Consider the following 18,404-nt stretch of genomic DNA (forward strand, 5'->3'; position numbering starts at 1 on the left):
TAGCTGGACTGTAAAATGTAACATGTAGTGGAGAATGTTATCTTTTTGTTTTTGTTAAACTCGCCTAAAGAACAGTTTGAAAAAGTTTAAGATTCTGTTTAGTATATTCACAACTGTCATGGCTACTTAAAGTATGTAACACAATGGCATACACTGCTTGGGGATGTATCATGTGTTTATACTTTAAAAAGAAAATACTAAATATATATAATTTAAAATCCATCCATTTTCCAATCCCACTTATTCAGAGTAGGTTCGCAGTGCAACTAGAACCTAATCCAGCACTAACTGGGTGCAGGGCATGAACAATCCCTGGACAGGGCACCAGTCTATCGCAGAGCAAACACAGCACCCCTAACCTGTAAGTCTTTGGACTGTGGAAGGAAACAGAACAACCTGGAGAATACCCAAGTGGACACAGGGAGAACATGCTAACTCCATACAGGGTTCAAACCACAGTTTCCTTGTCGCAAGAAAACAGCACTACCACTGTGCACCATGTAGCTCATAAAATGTATATATTTAATATCTAGAAGTATATATCAGTATTTATTACAAATAAAAATACTTTAAATTATGAATTACTTATGAATGCTTTGAAATCACTTGGTTTTTTTTCTTTAACTCTGCCATCTCCTGACTCACTGGTATGATAATACATATGATATATTTTTGACTCATCTTGATGTCTAGTCATGCAAGATGTCAAGGTTTTTGGGGTTCCCCCCAATTATTGGTCCTTTAGACACGAAAAATCCTCCTTTATAATCAATTTTTGGAACATATTTTGTGCAGGAAATTACACCCTCACAGTAATGAATAAAGCAATATATGTCTCAGCAAAAATGTTCAGAAGGATTTGAAGTTGTACATGCAACATTAGCCAATTCCAGGGGTTCACCCCTAATGTGATTAGAGGGGTCAAAGTTATTCCTTTAAAAAATGCAGATCAATAACATCAGCATGTAGAGTGTCATTTATGCTACTTTGGTAGCTGTTGATATTTTTGATATTTGACTCTTTATCTGTGGTCTTAGCCATCTAAGAGACACTCCCAAAAGGTTAAAATAACACTTTTCCCACATAAGCATATGAGGTATCATTTTAGAATATTTCAAGGTTAGTGATTTTGAATATTATGTTATTTTTGACCCTTAACTAGAGATTTGGCCTTTTTTGGACATCTATGAAAGGGTGAAGAATTACACATTTCTATTCCAAACAAGAATATTTAGACACACATTTTAAAATTTCAAAAATCTGACATAGCCATTCTTGTTTATTATGCAATTCAACCTCATGAAATAAATTATTACATTTCTTATGAAAACCATGAATTAGGATGGCTAATTCAGACTTTTTATTTGTTGTATAACAACACACTTTCTATTTTCATTGCTTAGGAAAATATACACATTCAGTGATGAAATATAGGTAAAATAAAACACACATACACAAAAGACTGCTCCTTTCTGTCCATCCATCCTTTCATCCATAACTTTGCTTAAACCAATTGGTGGGTTTGGAGAGCTGGTGTCTATCCTGTAGCTTTGTAGCACTGTAAGAAAATATTCACACACCCAACCAAATCTACTTATACAGGGCCTGTTCAAGGTCAACTATCAACATAATCTGACTGTCTTTTGGGTGCTTATCTCTTTGAACATATGTGAGCATAAGCAACTCTGATTCACATTCCATTTCTATGAATTACCTGATCCAACAAACAGCACTGAAAGAACACACTTTATTATTTACTGGGGGAAAAAAAAACTAAAAATATACAAACAATGAAGTACTGAAACTGCAGAGCAACAAAGATAACTGCACCCTCTACTTCAATATTGTCTTTGGATAAATTATTTCACCTGCATGTTTCTTGGATCTAATCATCTGCTGCTTAAAAAATTAGAAAGGTTTTGCCTTCCCCCATAAACAACTGTATAATGTTTTATGTTTTTTTGCTTATATAGCCTACTTGAATTTCTATACAACATTTCAAAAGAAATGACAATGCTGGGATCTTCGCGGAGTCAATGGAGGCTCTGATCGGGGCGCTCGAGAGACTGAGTGAGGAGTCTAAGTATCTGGGCTTGCGAGTGTCCTGGATAAAAACCAAGATCCAGACTTTTAATGACCTCTTGGGCACAGCCATCAGTAGTGTGTCTGTTTGCGGAGAGAGTGTCGACCTTGTTGAGAGGTTTACTTACCTTGGCAGTGACATTCATGTCTCTGGTGACTCTTCCTATGAGGTCAGTAGAGAGCATTTGGAGTGCATTAGGGCATGAGGTCGCTGGAAAGGGGTGTGTGCCGCTCCCAATATCTATGCAAAAGTACGAAGGTCCAAGTCTTTAGAGTCCTGGGGCTTCCTGTCTTGTTATATGGTTGCGAGACATGGATGCTATCCAGTGACCTGAGATGAAGACTGGACTCCTTTGGTGCGGTGTCTCTCTGGAAAATCCATGGGTACCATTGATTTGACTTTGTGTTGAATGAGCAGTTGCTCATGGTGTCCCAAATGAGGCACATTACCTGCATTGTGAGGAAGCGTCAGTTATGGCACTATGGCCATGTGGCGCATTTCCCCGAGGGTGATCCAGCTCATAAGATCCTCATTGTTGGGGACCCGAGTGGCTGGACCAGGCCAAGGGGTCGCACACATAACACCTGGCTGCGGCAGATAAGAGGGTCATTTCCAAAAGAGTGGGACTGGACCACGTGTCTGCCTGGGGGGTTGCCAACCAGGATCCCGAGTTGTTTCATCGTGTAGTGGGTGACTGTACCAGTGCATGCTCCACAACTTGACTTGATTCTTTCTTTCCCTACCTTTTACTCAAAATTTCCTTGAGTGATTCAGATCATTTTTTTGTTGCAAGGATTCATACATGCTTACAGAGTTGTCTAAATCGGATCCTGGTGGGCCCCAATGACAGCAGCTTTTCATACCAATAATTAGGAACTAGTTACTGCTGCTAACTTAAAATATTTCTTTTGCCTTAATTGTAATTGACTTGCTTCATTGTTATTTTTTCCTAAACTGACAAATCAAACAATAAAGAGATGCAAAACAAGCTAACAGATAACCAACTAACTCAGTGATCACAAACAGTTTTGGGTTTCTACCACACTCATTCCAGCCAATCTTCTATTTAGTTTTCAATGAAAACTGTTCTTTAATTCTATAGTTTAACATTCTCATTCTAGCACATAATTCATTTCAAAAAGAGACAAGAGTTTTTTTTCTGTAAACACAATTCAAATGTTTTCCAGACCACACCAAATCAACGTTTTTCAAGCCAGCACTTTTTCTAATATTTTTTTAAGACTTATATTTTATGAAAAACACGAGTGTAAATAGCATGTAAATGGTCATCTGTGGACCTCATCTACATCTTATTGTTTGGCTGCTTGTGAAAGAAAAAATGGAATTTAAAATTATTAAAATTAAAAATTAACTATTAAAATTATAGTCAATTAAAATCAAGGCAATATAGTAAGTTCCATTTGCATTACTGGGTTACTAATAGAAACAATGGTTGGAAAGAAAATCTACAGTCACTGCAACCCTCATGTTTGGCACCCCGACTCCAAACCCTCGAATTATCTTGGCATGATGTACTATTACTCACATGTACAGTGATCATCAAACTAAACCAAGTTTCCTATCTTTATACAAATCTGATTTAACTGACTGACTGCACCTCAAACAGACTTAATCAGATTAGAAGATGACTATGCTATCAATCTGAATCAGCCACTCTTTATTTTAAGAAGTGTCAGAAAAAGAAGTACTATTACAAGGTAAACTACTGGGGTCACATTGCAATATTTTCTAGGATCATACTAACTTTTTCCTGTCTAGGAAATCCATTTCTGTGAATTATTGTAAACAAATATCCAAAGTACAAATTTTCAATGTTGTTTTACTATGTTGAAGCTCATATTTATGTATGTTGACATGTTTTGCAGTGCAAGAAATAATTCCATAAAGACCTGCTTGGACATTTTATTAACATGTTGATTTTTATCAGTGCCTGAAAAGGTACCATGGGAGTTCAAGGAAATATTTTTAAAGTTGCTCCTTAATATGGATTTGTATAAACTTTTTTTATTCCGTTTTGTCTGTTAATGACATAAAAGTTCTGAGTTTTCTCAGGTACAGAAGACATACGTTTCAAGGTAAGGTCCGTTATGCTCACTAATCATGACAATGAAGAGCAGCAACATGTTGTATGTTGATTAGCAAATGCAAACAAAAAAATTCACTGTATTCTGTACACTTGAAAATAATGACCCTATAAACCTACATTAAATAAAATAAAACACAAAATTTTGGGGATTATATGCATTCTCATAGCACATCTGACATATATTTGGATTGTTAATCTTTTATTTGGGAAAAACATATATTAACAGAGTGAAAATTTATTGGAAGAAAAACAATAAATGAATCCATTCTTACTTCAATTTATATTACATTTTTTTCAAGATAATGGGTGCACAACCTACAGCATATGTGAATATGAAATTATAAATAAGAAATAGCTTTAATTATGTGCAAGCCTAGTACAGTACAAAAATGTTAATGTTTTAAATGAGGATAGAAAATAATTGTATACTTAATTCTTGAAAAAAAGACACAAGACTCAGTCATTTGTCACATTGACATATTATAGTAACCCATATGAAACTGGAATCCAGATGGTTTTGATCACTTGTACAAACATCAATAGAGTGGGAGTCGTGTGTTTGATAATGGCCTCAGTACAGGACTACTAGGGGCAACAGACAGATATTGTGTGATTGGGATTTGAAATGGTGAAGGACAGTAGGCCATTCAGGGTTATTCATGCATCAGGAGTGAAATGACTAAGGTCTGACCGGAGGCTGTCATACATACTACCTGAGAGAGTTTTTAACCAGATCTCCATTCCTGAAGGAATTTGAGTAAAGACACAGATTGATCACTATAAGATTATAAGTGGCCACACCTAGTCTTAAGAGTTATAATATAATATAATATAAATAATATAAATAAATAAAATTAAGCTGGAAGAGTATATATGGAGCTAGGATACCTGCTTTCACTATTAGGGAGACTCATAAAAATCTTCTTTAGTAAGGCATATGGTTGACGAACAAATATGTTGCTTTCTGTTTATGAAGATCCTGTAAGCCAGATAATCCTCCGTGAATTGTGGCACATGGTCATGGTGCGGTAACTGATGCTCCCTCATAATGCAGGTAATGTGCCTCATTCAGGACTCCATGAGCAACTGCTCAATCGACACAAAGTCATACCAACAGTACCCAAGGATTCTTCAAAGAGACAGTACCAAAGGAATCCTGTCTTCATCTCAGGTCACTGGATAGCATCCATGTCTCGCAACCATATAGCAAGATGGGAAGCACCAGGATTCTAAAGACTTGGACCTTCGTTCTTTTGCATAGATATAGGGAGTGCCACATACCCCTTTCCAGCCACCTCATGACTTACTTGTCCAATCTATCTACTGACCTCAAAGGAAGAGTCACCAGAGACATGAATGTCTCTGCCGAGGTAAGTAAACCTCTCGACAGGTTCGACATTCTCTCCGCAGACAGACACACTGCTGATGGCGTGCCTAAGAGGTAATTAAAGGCCTGGATCTTGCTTTTTATCGAGAACACTCACAAGCCAAGACACTCAGACTCCTTGCTCAGTCTCTCCAGAGCCCCGATTAGAGCCTCCATTGACTCTGCGAAGATCAGAGCATCGTCAGCAAAGTTAAGATTAATGAATCTTTCTTCGCCAACAGATGCCCCACAGCCACTGGACCTCACGACCCTGCCCAACACAGAGTCCATGTAAGCACTGAACAGAGAAGGAGCAAGAACACACCCCTGACAAATCCCAGAATCAACTGGGGAAAAACACAGATGTTCTGCTTCCACTCTGCACAGCACTCACAGTACCAGTGTACAGGCCAGCCATGATATACAGCAACCTTGAGGGGATCCCACAAAGTCTTATGATGTCCCACAGAGCAGCTCGATCAACTGAATTAAATGCTTTACTAAAGTTGACAAAGGCTGCAAAGAAACTCCACCAATATTGACATTTGCGCTCCATGAGAACCAACAGTGCCAGGATGCGGTCGATGGTAGACTTCTTAGGCATAAAACCAAACTGTTCCGGTTGCTGGTAGGTGAGCAAGTGATCATGGATCCTATTGAGGACGACCCTATCAAGGACCTTACCCTGCACCAACAGCAGTGTTATCCCCTTGTAGTTGCCGCAATCCGGGCAATCACCCTTCTCTTTCCAGATAGGGACAAGTCCCATTTTCCAGTCAGTTGGGATGACGCCAGTTTCCCTAATGGAAGCAAAGATTGCTTGCAATCCTTGGACACCCTTACCAACAGCCTGGAGAAGTTCACCTTGGATACCACAGATTTCTTCAGCCTTCCCTACCCTCAGATGGTTCACCACCTGTCAATCTCGGTGAGATTGGGTGGTTCACAGCTAACTGGCAGATCAACCTCAAGAACCATGGACCCAGAGATATCCAACATCCTAGCCTAGCGAGAGGATCAACTTTAAACAGCCGCTCAAAGTAGCCAGCCCAGCAGGTCACAACTGCAGTGTGCGTAAGGACAGTTCCATCAGACACTCTGACTGCGACTCTCCGAGGAACAGATTCAGATGTGCGTAATGCTTCGATTCCTCTGTAAGCAGATGTGGGTCACTAAACAATAGACGATGTGTCACTTGCTCACAGATTCTTCTAACAAACACCTCCTTATCTACCCTCAGAGCCCTTGCAACCGTCTTTCTCAGTTCCCAGTACAGACCGGAGTTGCCATCAAGCCACACTCTTCACACAAACTGTGTGCAAACTTGTCAGAAACAGCCTGATGTTGGAGTCTGGCCAGGTCCAGCCTCATTATCCTAATAGGTGGTAACCTACTGGGCCTAAGCTGGATCTTCAATGTAACAACAAGTCTATGGTGAAAATTCACAAACTGGGCACTTCTGTAGCCCCTGTAGTTTTATAAAAGCCAGTGTCTGCTCATGAGGATGTGATCGACCTCCTTCACCACACCACCAGTATTGAAGTACCAAGTCCAATGATGCGACTCAGGGCACTGGAACTAGGATCCAACAATTCGTAGCCCCTGACCTTTTAGAAAGTCAAGGAACATGGAGCCTCTTTTACCATAGTCACCAGACCCTTGGGGACTGAGACAATCCTCATAGTCAGCCCTATCAGTGCCAGAGTAGTGTCACCTTGCGGGCACCCATCAACCACTAAGCGAAGTTGCAAATAAAATGTCTCCCTCACCAAGACATCATTCACCGCGGTCAGAGAATACAATGAGAAAACAGACAAGGTACCCAGAGAGTGCCATAATCCGAGTCTCATAAAACGCTCATTGAAAGGAATGACATCGGACACCATCGGAAGGAGCTGATCCACTACAGCAACAGCTACTCCCCAAGTACAACAGCCATTAGAGCGAACAGACCAATAAAAGGCGTGCCCACCTACAGAGATCTGGTCAGACCCAGGCCTGCACACCTCAGAGAGTGCCGCCACTGAAATACAGAGTTCACGCAGTTCCTCCGACAGCAGAGGAAGATGATCATCATGCCGGAGAGACAAGATGTTCCACACGCCCACTGAGATGGGCGCCTCAAATTGGGACCTGACAGAGGCCGTGCAGCAGGCAATGCCTCAACACCACACCAGTTCTGATCCCCAATAAGCCTGACCTCATTGGCTCTCCGACAGTTTTGATTTTTCAGGTGATGGGGCTCCTAAGGGCTTTCCCCCATCCCCTTCATAATGCGAGCAGCCCTCCTATGGGAGGCTACAGCAGAGCAACTCCTGCGTGAAGTTTTTTTTTTTTAGGTGTCTGGAGTGCCTAACCTGCCACCAACCCCCATTATTTCCCTGCAAGTTGGAGGACTGCTTGCATGGCCGGAAGAAGTATAACATACTGTATTATATTATATATATATATATATATATATATATATATATATATATATATATATATATATATATATATATATATATATATATATATATATAAACCCTGAGCCCTTCTGTCCATTATCTGAACAAGATTATCCAATTCCTTCTTAGGGGAAGCCACAGGTTATTCTGGCATCAATGGGGCGAGGCAGTAACCAGCTGGACAGGGTGTCAGTCTACTGCAGGTTTCACTCAAATACCCATTTTCATTCAAACTGCACCAATTTCAACTGACCAATTAACCTAACTTGTTCTTGTGATGTAGAGGAAAACTGAGATGAAGGACATGCAAACTCCATATAGACTGTGACCAATTCATTATTGAAACCCAGTTTCTTATATCTTTTTTAATAGATTTTACAAAAAGAATTATAGTACTATCTTAATTACTAATCCCACAAATACTTTTTAAGTGTTACAACTACTTTGTAAGAGGAAGATTAAAACACTTTTAAGAAGTTTTACTTCTCATAGTCCAGTGACCATCAAAGAAAGACTCTGATGATTATTCACTGCTTGATCAGGTATGCATCATGTTCCTCGGTGAACCTGTGCATTTTCAAATCTGTGGAAGGCTAAGATGACCAACTTCTGGTCACCAAACCATTTTGACATTGCTTTTTGTCTCTCTCTCTTTTTTTTTTTTAAAAACCAGTTGTGCATTTTTCATTGCCTTGAACTCTCCTGATTTTGTAAGCATGGGGTATGAATTCAGAAGTATTTCCACACATAACCCTACCTCCTTTCTTTTAAGAAGTTAACAAAACCCTATAACTTGGACCAAGGCAGCAAATAACAAAACTAGGTGAAAAAGAGATTATAAGATAAAGGGTAGAAAGTAGAAGGAAATAAATGAGCCATCTTTAGTTTCATAACTAGCAAAAGTTTCTGCAAATTAAATTTAGGGCATGTGTGGAATTTTTTTGATAGGAGAGTTTAATTGTTCAAATATTATAAAACCAACTGTTTGGAGTAGACCAATATTGTTTAAAATGAAAGGAGCATAAGGTCACTTATAAAATATGTTGGTTTATAATAAGTGAGTTACAAAAAAGAATAACCAGAGACCATTTGCATTAATTAGAATTACTCATGCCTGCACCACATGGGGCCAATGAATGGAATAAGGACAAAGCCTAAAACGTCATGTAAAGCAGCCTACATAAAAGGTTCATTTGATGTTTGTCTCTTTGAAGTGTACATCTCTGTTATACAGTATATATACAATCAGTAAATTTATTAAATAATATAGATGACTGCTATGGGCTGCATAGACATAAATGTTCTTCATGGAAACTAGCTCACTCTAAGATAAAAACATCAAAGTGAAACAGTGCATAGGACAAAGAAATATTGTTCAAAAGACCCACTGTACATACAATCAGACAGATGTCATTAAACCAAAATATTTTATACAGTGATAAAGACTTAATTAAATCCCTCTTTCAAATTTTATTTAAAGAAGCATTTCTTTCACCAATACCAATTCTAGACAGACTGAGATCTTTACCTTGCATGCTGAATTATTTATAACATTTTACTTAAGAGCCGAGTTTTCATGTTATCTTACCTGCTATTGCTTTTTCATCAAAAATGGTGTAATATTCCAAGTCCTATAGAGAGCGGAAATTAACAAAAGAGAAGCTTACTTTACACCAAAAAATATATACATATCTTATTTTAGATCAGTAATTTTCCCCATCTAACACATTTAATACATTGCCACATAAATTGAGGAGCTAACTGAAAACATTCAAAACAATAATAAAAAAAACTGATAACTCATAGCAGATTTTTTAAAATTGCTTGCACTTACAGCAACAACAATGCATCTTTTTTGAACCAGGTTGTTTGTATTGAAGTCAGATAAGATAAAATGATAGTAAAAACAGCATATACAGATCCTACTTTTGCATTACTAGATTGTGAGAAGCCCCCTGGCAGTAACAGGCAAAAACCAAAAACCATCTCAGGATGGCACAGCAATCCAACACAGTGCAGGCATATTTGTGTACACACTCACATATTTATTCACCCATCTCCCCCCAGGGAGCTATTCCAACAGCAGCAGTTGCAAGGCAAGATCTAACTAGCACAGTGTTCCAATCAATCTCTAAGTACACACACATTCATTTAAACTGGGCCATTTTAGAAACTTCAGTTGAGTTTAACACAGATAACTTTGGGCAGTACAAGGAAAACTGGAGTATCTTGGACAGATACACCTGCAGGCACTGGAAGAACAAACAAAGTCCACATAGACAATATCCATCCATCCATCCATTTTCCAACCCGCTATATCCAAACACAGGGTCACGGGGGTCTGCTGGAGCCAATCCCAGCCAACACAGGGCACAACGCAGGAACCAATCCTGGACAGGGTGCCAACCCACCGCAGGACACACACACAAACACCAAGCACACACTAGGGCCAATTTAGAATTGCCAATCCACCTAACCTGCATGTCTTTGGACTGTGGGAGGAAACCAGAGTGCCCGGAGGACACCCACGCAGACACGGGAGAACATGCAAACTCCACGCAGGGAGGACCCAGGAAGCGAACCCAGGTCTCCTAACTGAGAGGCAGCAGGGCTACCACTGCGCCACCGTGTCGCCCACATAGACAATAACTTGGCCAAAATTTTAAACTAATCTCCTAGCATTATGCCAATGACACTGAATATCTTGGGCACATTTAGACTTGAGAATCAATCTAATATGCACATCTTTTAGATATGGGAGGAAACTGGAATAAATAAAAAATTAAAAAGACACATTAAGAATGTGCAATGGCCAGGCCTAGAATTTACCCGGGTGTTGCAAGATGGCAACACTAACCAATGCAAGATCAGACTGTCTTAAATAAAATATGATAAAAAGTATTACTCTTTTATTCACTTTTTGTTAAGAGCCAAGTTAGAAAAATGTTTAAAAAAATAAAACCAATGACATACTGACCTGTGGAGGTACTTTATTATATCTCTTACTTATGCACTTTCCTGTGCGCTTTTCTTCAAGTCTCTCTCTCAGTACACAAAGCACAGATTCAATAATGCCATTTGTGCAGTTAATTATCTTTTTTATTGTTTCTTCAGTAATGTGAAAGTTTAACTTGGAAAATACCTTCCTTTAAGAAAGAAAAAACAATTTACATTATAGCTGATATAACAGTGCCTACTGCAGACAGTAGTAAACTAAATGAGCTGAGCTGAAGTGCATTTAATGCAAAAATAATAGACTAAATCACTATAGTAAGGGAATTACTGTACATGGGCCCAGTGTAAGGAGGTTAGATGGGTTGTTTCAAAACTGTTCATTTTCCTTTCCAAATAGCCTGCCTCACTGCAAAACACCTGGTCTAATTGCAATGAGACAGATTCCACAGCCATGCAAGCTCTTTTTCAAGAATAATCTGGATTTTCTTTTATATTTTTGAACCATGGTTGGTCAAAATTAGATGCCAAACTTGTGTATAAGGCAGTGTACAGTATTTATATATGCAGTATAAGCACACACACATCCTTCTATATATATGTCCTTCCGTCCCGTGAGTGCTACGCAGGCATGGAGTTTCACACACGCCCCGTCCATTTTGCAATGCATGATGGGATTTGTAGTTTCATTTTTCCAGGTAAAAGATGATTTTCTATTCCAGACTGTACGATATCTTCTTCTTTCTTACTATATAAAAGTGGTCTCTTGCTTTTGTGCGCGATGCGCTGGAAAAATAGACAAAATTATGTCTCTGGAAATAATGTTGATGGAGTACAAATGCCTCACCGCGTAGTAAATATCAGGGGGGTTCAAAAGGGCGACCTCAATATAGAAAAAAAGTTTAAATTTCATCACAAAAATAACAGAAACTACGAGTATTAAAGTAATACAGCTCAAATGCAATATAACCAAATGAATGAGTTTGTATAAAATATCAAATTGATCTACATATTGAATTGCCTTAAGAAGTGGTCAACTTAAAAGTCGGTCGCCTTAAAAGTCGGGTCAGCCTAGTAATTATATAAAATGCATTCAGACACACCACCCCACACACACAATATATTATATATATTATATATTATAAGACTTGTGTTTTTTAAATTACTTACATCCTTTAATGTGCCCAACAAACAGCTGAAAATGTTCTATTAGAACACATTACCCAGTGTACTGTTCTACACTGTGGCCAGGTATGCTACAGGACTGACCCAGGAACCAGTAGAGACAGTGGCAGCAAGAGGATTATAGGCCATCATAGCTACTACTGCTCATCCTCTCCAATACATACTGTGAAAGAGACATTTACCCAGCAATTCATATCACACCAGGATGCTAAGATAAACTACAGGGAGTCTTCTATCAAAGCATCTAGACTATATTATGCCTTCTGACATTGTGCCCAACTTCACCTAGCCTGTTAATACAATATTTGTTTAGGAACACAATACATTTAAGATATACCGTAGTATGCTGGATATCTATAAATATCTCTATTATCCGTCAATCTATAAAGTTCTCTATCTACCTATAACCATATTTCTAATAGTTTCTTTCAGTAAAAGCCTATTTCTGACAAAACCGACAAGATGTTTTAGGTGGTGGCTCATTTCTGACACTGTCATAGATAAAACCACCAAATGTGTTACTGTTAATCAAACAAGCTTGCCAGCATGCCAATCACCCACTATAATACTTCCATTTAAAAGCCTAAAATCCTTAGTCTAGTCTACTCTCATTCTGAACTGCAACAAATGCACAATCAATTCATGTCTGATAATATGATTTAAATAATATTCTTGGCGGGCAGCACGGTGGCGCAGTGGTAGCGCTGCTGCCTCGCAGTAAGGAGACCTGTGTTCGCTTCCCAGGGTTCTCCCTGCGTGGAGTTTGCATGTTCTCTTCATGTCTGCTTGGGTTTCCTCTAGGTGCTCCGGTTTCCTACCACAGTCCAAAGACATGCCGGATAGGTGCATTGGCAGTTCTAGATTGTACATAGTATGTGCTTGTGTGTGTATGCCCTGCGGTGGGCTGGCACCCTGCCCGGGATTTGCTCCTGCCTTGTGCTCTGTGCTAGCAGGGATTGGTTCCAGCAGACCGCCCGTGGCCCTGTGTTAGGATGTAGCAGGTTGGACAATGACTGACTAATATTCTAGGAATATACAGTACAGTGCCTTCAGAAAATATTCAGTCCCTTTCAATTTTTATATTTCATTATGTTGCAGCCCTGAGCTAAAATCATTTAAATTCATTTTTCCTCTCATTAAGCAACACCCAATACCCAAGATGGATAAAGCGAAAACAAAATGTATAGATATTTTTGTAAGTTTATTAAAAATAAAAAAGTGAAATAACACATTACCACAAGTATTTAGACTTTATTCTCACTACTTAGTTGAAGGGACTTTGGCAACGATTATGGCCTGGAGTATGCATGCATATGATGCAACAAGCTTTACATGCCTGAATGTGAGGATTTTCTGCTATTCATCTCTGCAGATGCCCTCACGCTCTAACTATGTCAGATTGGAGACCATCAAAAGACAGATGTTTTGAGGTCTTTCCAGAGATGTTTGATTAGGATTCAAGTCTGGGCTCTAGCAAGCCACTCATGGACATTCACAGAGTGGACCCTAAGCCACTGATGTGTTACCTTTGCTTTGTGCTTATGGTATTGTCCTGTTGGTAAGTGAACCTTTGGCCCAGTCTTCAAAGCACTCTGAAGCAGGTTTTTATTAACAATATCTTTGTACTTTGCTCTATTCAGACATTTCCCAAAACGGACTAGTCTCCCAGGGCTGGCTGCTGACAAATAATCCCAAGGTTTTACGCTGCCACCACCATACTAACTGTTAGAATGGTATTGTATACGTGATGAGTGGTGCCTATTTTCCTCTAGATGCAAGGCTAATCTTGGCTTCATCAGACCAGACAGACTTGTTTCGTATAAGCCGAGAGTCCTTTAGGTGTTTTTAGCAAACTCCAAGTCATCTTTCATGTGTTGTCTGGCCACTGTGCCATAAAATCCAGATTAGTGGAGGGCTGTAATGATGGTTGTCCTTTTACAAGTTCCTTTCACCTCCATGCAGGTTTTCTGAAACTCAGGCAAAGTGACCATTGGGTTCTTGGTCACCTCTCTTACCAAGGCCCTTCTCCTATCATTAATCTATTTGGCCAGGTAGGTAGCTCTAGGAAGAGTCATGGTTGTTCCAAACGTATTCTATTTAAGAATTATGAAAGCCATTGTGCTCTTGGGAACCTTCAATGCTGCAGATTTTTTTGTAGCCTTTCCCTAATCTCTCCCTCAACATGACTGTCTCCTTCTCTAGGCTCAACAAGCAATTCCTTTGACCTATAGCTTTGGTTTTTCCTCTGATACACAATGTCAGACTTGGGATCTTAAATAGACAAGTGTGTGCCTTTCTCGATCATACACAATCAATTAACCACAGATGGACTCCAAACAAGGTACAGAAACATCTAAATGATGATTAATTGAATGGGATTCACCCGACCCAGATTTCAAGTGTCATACAAAAGAGTCTGAAAGTTTTGTCATTATGATATTTCAGTTTTTTATTCTAATACATTCACAAAAATGTTTAAAATCCTGTTTTTTGTTTTACCATTCTAAAGTATTGAGTTTTAATTAATGAGGGAAAAATTTAATTTAAATGATTTTCAGATAAGGATAACAAAATCTGAAAAAACTGAAGGGCTCTGAATACTAGGTAAAACTGTATAATGCTTTCACTGACTAAGCAGCTAATTACAACTGAAGGGTAGTTTCATATAGTAAATATAGTAAGTCCAACTTTAAAATTATAATCCATGCCCCTTTAATTAATACATTTTTATATTAGACTGATGAATCAATTTTAATTATCACAATTTACTTAGCTTAAAAATATTACTGAAATTGTAATATTTCACTATGTAATAATTTGGAATCCATCCATTTTGTTAACCTGCTTATTCCAATTTAGGGGAATTAGTACTGTATTTATCCAATCCACACTGGGAAAAAGACAGGAACTAAAAGTGTTGATTGAAGCATTCTATTCCAAGGTACACTCAAGAAACTATCACCTCTCACGCTGAGTCAATTTAGAGTTCCTTATTCTACTGTGCATGACCTTTGTGGTGAAGAAGGATGCCAGAGTACTTCAAGAAACTTCACACAGAAAGTGCTTTGGCTGGAAATTAAATCAGGACTGTGGAAAGCAAGACATTGCTTTTCAATTTGCATTCTTAGTTTATTTGGCCTGAACTTATTGCCACCAATAAACATTTTTTAAAAATAGTCTGCTCCTCCAAATAGCTACTCATGTGGCTGCAACTGAATACTACACTCATAAATGGCCAAGAGGTGTAGATGTTGTTTCACCAAACATCAGAATGGTCGAGACCAGTGTTGCCAGATGTTGTGGCTCAAGAATTTTAGAAACTGCTGTCCTCCTGAGATTTTCATGCACTACAGTCTCTAGAGTTTCAAAAGAATGGTACAATAAACAAAACATCTAGTGAGCAGCAGTTCTCTGAACAAAAACACCTTGTTATTGAGAGACTTTCTCATGCTAAAAAAAAAAGACTTAGTTTTCTGGACACTACTTTCAGGAAGTGCTGCTATTTATCGCTGATTGTACAAAATGTTAGACCTTGAAGAAGATGGATACAGCTGCATAAGACCACACTGTCTTCAACTAATGTCAGCTAAGAACTGTAAGATAAGGGTACCAAGCAGATGATAGGGTCTGCTTTTGGCATATTTTTGGCATATATATAGAATCCATAAACTCTTCACGACTAGTTTTAAAAATTAGGACTGCTAGAGTTAGAACATGTACTGTTGGATTGGTACTAAAATTTTGACTTCAGTATTGTTCAATCTTTCGGTCCTCAGGATTGGTATGGAAACAATCCCAAAGGAAATAAAAGGAAGCTCTGTCTCACTTCAGAATTCCTGAGATGTGGCACAATTGCGCTCTTTCCTGGTGCACTATGCACTGGTTCCCTCTTGAAAGTCCTGATCATGTCGAAGCAATAAAGTATTGAGGTCAACATAAAATCCTGATTGTTTTGAAGCAATAATAAAACCACGTGAAGTCCAATTCGCTTCAAAGCAATAATAACGACCTCTTAAAATCCTAACCACATGAAAGCAATAAGAGAAGGTCCAGTGTGAAGTCCCAATCGTGTCAAAGCAATAATAAATTCCCCATGAAATCCACATCACTTTGAGGCAATGGTGGTGGGCTATGTGTGCGGGGAAATGGAGAGATTCCCTCATGATGTTCTGATACTGTCCAAGTGTTTAGTTTTGTTTTGTGAAACCTTCAAAATGGACACTTTCGACAACAGCGAGTGTCAATGGAAGGAGAAGTGGAGGATTGAGAGAACAGCTGACATACTTACAGTACAGAAAAATCATGAAATGCTACTACTATGCCGTTTTATAATTTTGATTTTTCGGCACTTTTCCAATACCGGTATATCCCTCATACAGTGGTATGGAGAATGTTTTCCTGGCAGACATTAGACCTTCTAAAATTAGCTGAACATCATATGAATTCCACACTGTACCTAAGCATTGTTGTTGACCATGTGTTTCTCTTTATGGGTACAGTCTATTCCTTCTGAAATTGATACTTCACCAAGATAAAATTCCATGCCACAGAGCACACATTAACTCATACTGCCTCCATGTATAGCTGTCTATACTTTTTAGATAGATGCATGTAATATTCTCTACTTAAAGTTGTCATAGTTTGATCCTAGCCGTTGGAATATCCGAGCTAGAAGCACAGGTATAATAAACCTGTGGATTTCACAAGGAACTTCAGATACCTCAAGGCATGTGTTTCTCAGGTTTGGTCCTGAGAATGAAGTACTGTACACTGGAAATACAAGGGAGAAGGTCTATCCACTAAAGGTTAAACAAATATACAAAGGACCAACACCTTCCATCATATGACCTTAGAATCTAGTGAGGGCCATGCAGAACATTACAGAAGGAAACCTGAGATTCAGAACTCTTGAAAGCCTTTTTTGCTGATTGATTGTGTTAGTATCAGGTAAAATGAATATATTTATATGTAAAGTGAAACTTGGAAAAGTTATTCCCTGGTTGACTAAGCACCTACCCTGGGTAAAAGGCTATACTGTGAAGTACGTATGGTTAACAATGGAATGAAAACAAGCCAAAGCATCAAACATGATAGAATAGTAAGGTTTAAATTTGGGGCGACTTCTACCTGAATTATGCATATTTTAGTCAAGAGCTCTGCATTTCTCACTAACTACAAACACCTTCTGTTAGTCAGCAAACAAATCAAAATTGATCCTGTGTACACAAGTGAAAACACTTATGTAATCCATCTTGAAAGCGTGGATGACCACCACAAGCCACAAACCACTTCCATGAGCCTTCAGAAAATGTGAAACTGCATTTTGATGCCATGCTTCAATAAGAAATTCCATTATTTGGGGATTTGATGATGATAGTAGAAACGCTGTCTGAGATGCTACCCCAGAGTCTTCTGCTAAATCCTCAAATGACCGGATATCTGGATGCTGGTGTACGGTATTTACTTTATATTATTGTCATGTTCCTCAAACTATTCACTGACCATTCCTACTCTGTGTATGTGCTATCAAATTGGATGATTACACCACTGTCTCTGAATAAGTATACTAATGGACGTATTTATTGGCATTTAAATTCTGTCCTCTAAAGAAATCAGTGGAGCTAAACCATGCCAAGAAAGCATACTCCACACCATAAAAAAGCCACCAGAATTTCTTACTTTTGAATAAATCATTCAAGCCTGTACTGTGTATCACATGCATATTTCCCCCAATTCTTAAGAACAAGGTGAAGTAAAGTTAATCTGACCAGATGATTTTTCTCTATGTAACAGTACATCACTGCTTGAGTTCTCTGTACCACTTTTCTCACAACTTTGAATTTTTAGCTGTAAGAAGGAATATACACTCTTAAACGTAACCACATAATCCCTTTATATGAAGTTCTGGATGGAGTGTTCTTGATGAATATTCCAGAACCTACCTTTGATTCAATTTATAATCATGCAATCTATAGCTACTGCTTTATTTTTCCTTACATATCCACAATCCATTTATAGAGTTATTGGTAGAAAAGTTTGTGCTTTTATTCGCAGCACCAACTTGAACAGTCATCAGTGTCTTGTTGATCTCCTCTTTGTGCAATGATAGACACCATAAAGAACAACTGTGTTGTCCAAGGATGTTATACATTTCCTTAAGCATGTGGAGAAGTCAATTTCTTAATTAATTTAAAGACTACACCCCTGTAGAAAGAACTACTTCACCTTATATCCCTCATTTGCTCAGCTGTTTCTTTTACGTGT

The 18,404-nt window shown here is 38.5% G+C and overlaps 1 protein-coding gene across 1 annotated transcript in view; it reads right to left on the minus strand.

The window, feature by feature from the left end:
• spef1 (sperm flagellar 1) overlaps positions 1–18,404 on the minus strand; it is a 41,206-nt gene that overhangs the window by 17,214 nt on the left and 5,588 nt on the right. The window contains exons 3-4 of the mRNA XM_039742217.1: positions 10,981–11,149; positions 9,592–9,634 (exon numbers count right to left, since the gene is read on the minus strand). Of these exons, the coding sequence (XP_039598151.1) occupies positions 9,592–9,634; positions 10,981–11,149 (212 nt within the window). The remainder of the gene's footprint in view (positions 1–9,591; positions 9,635–10,980; positions 11,150–18,404) is intronic.

The sequence above is a fragment of the Polypterus senegalus genome, chromosome 1, assembly GCF_016835505.1.
Source record: "Polypterus senegalus isolate Bchr_013 chromosome 1, ASM1683550v1, whole genome shotgun sequence".
Lineage (NCBI taxonomy): Eukaryota > Metazoa > Chordata > Cladistia > Polypteriformes > Polypteridae > Polypterus > Polypterus senegalus.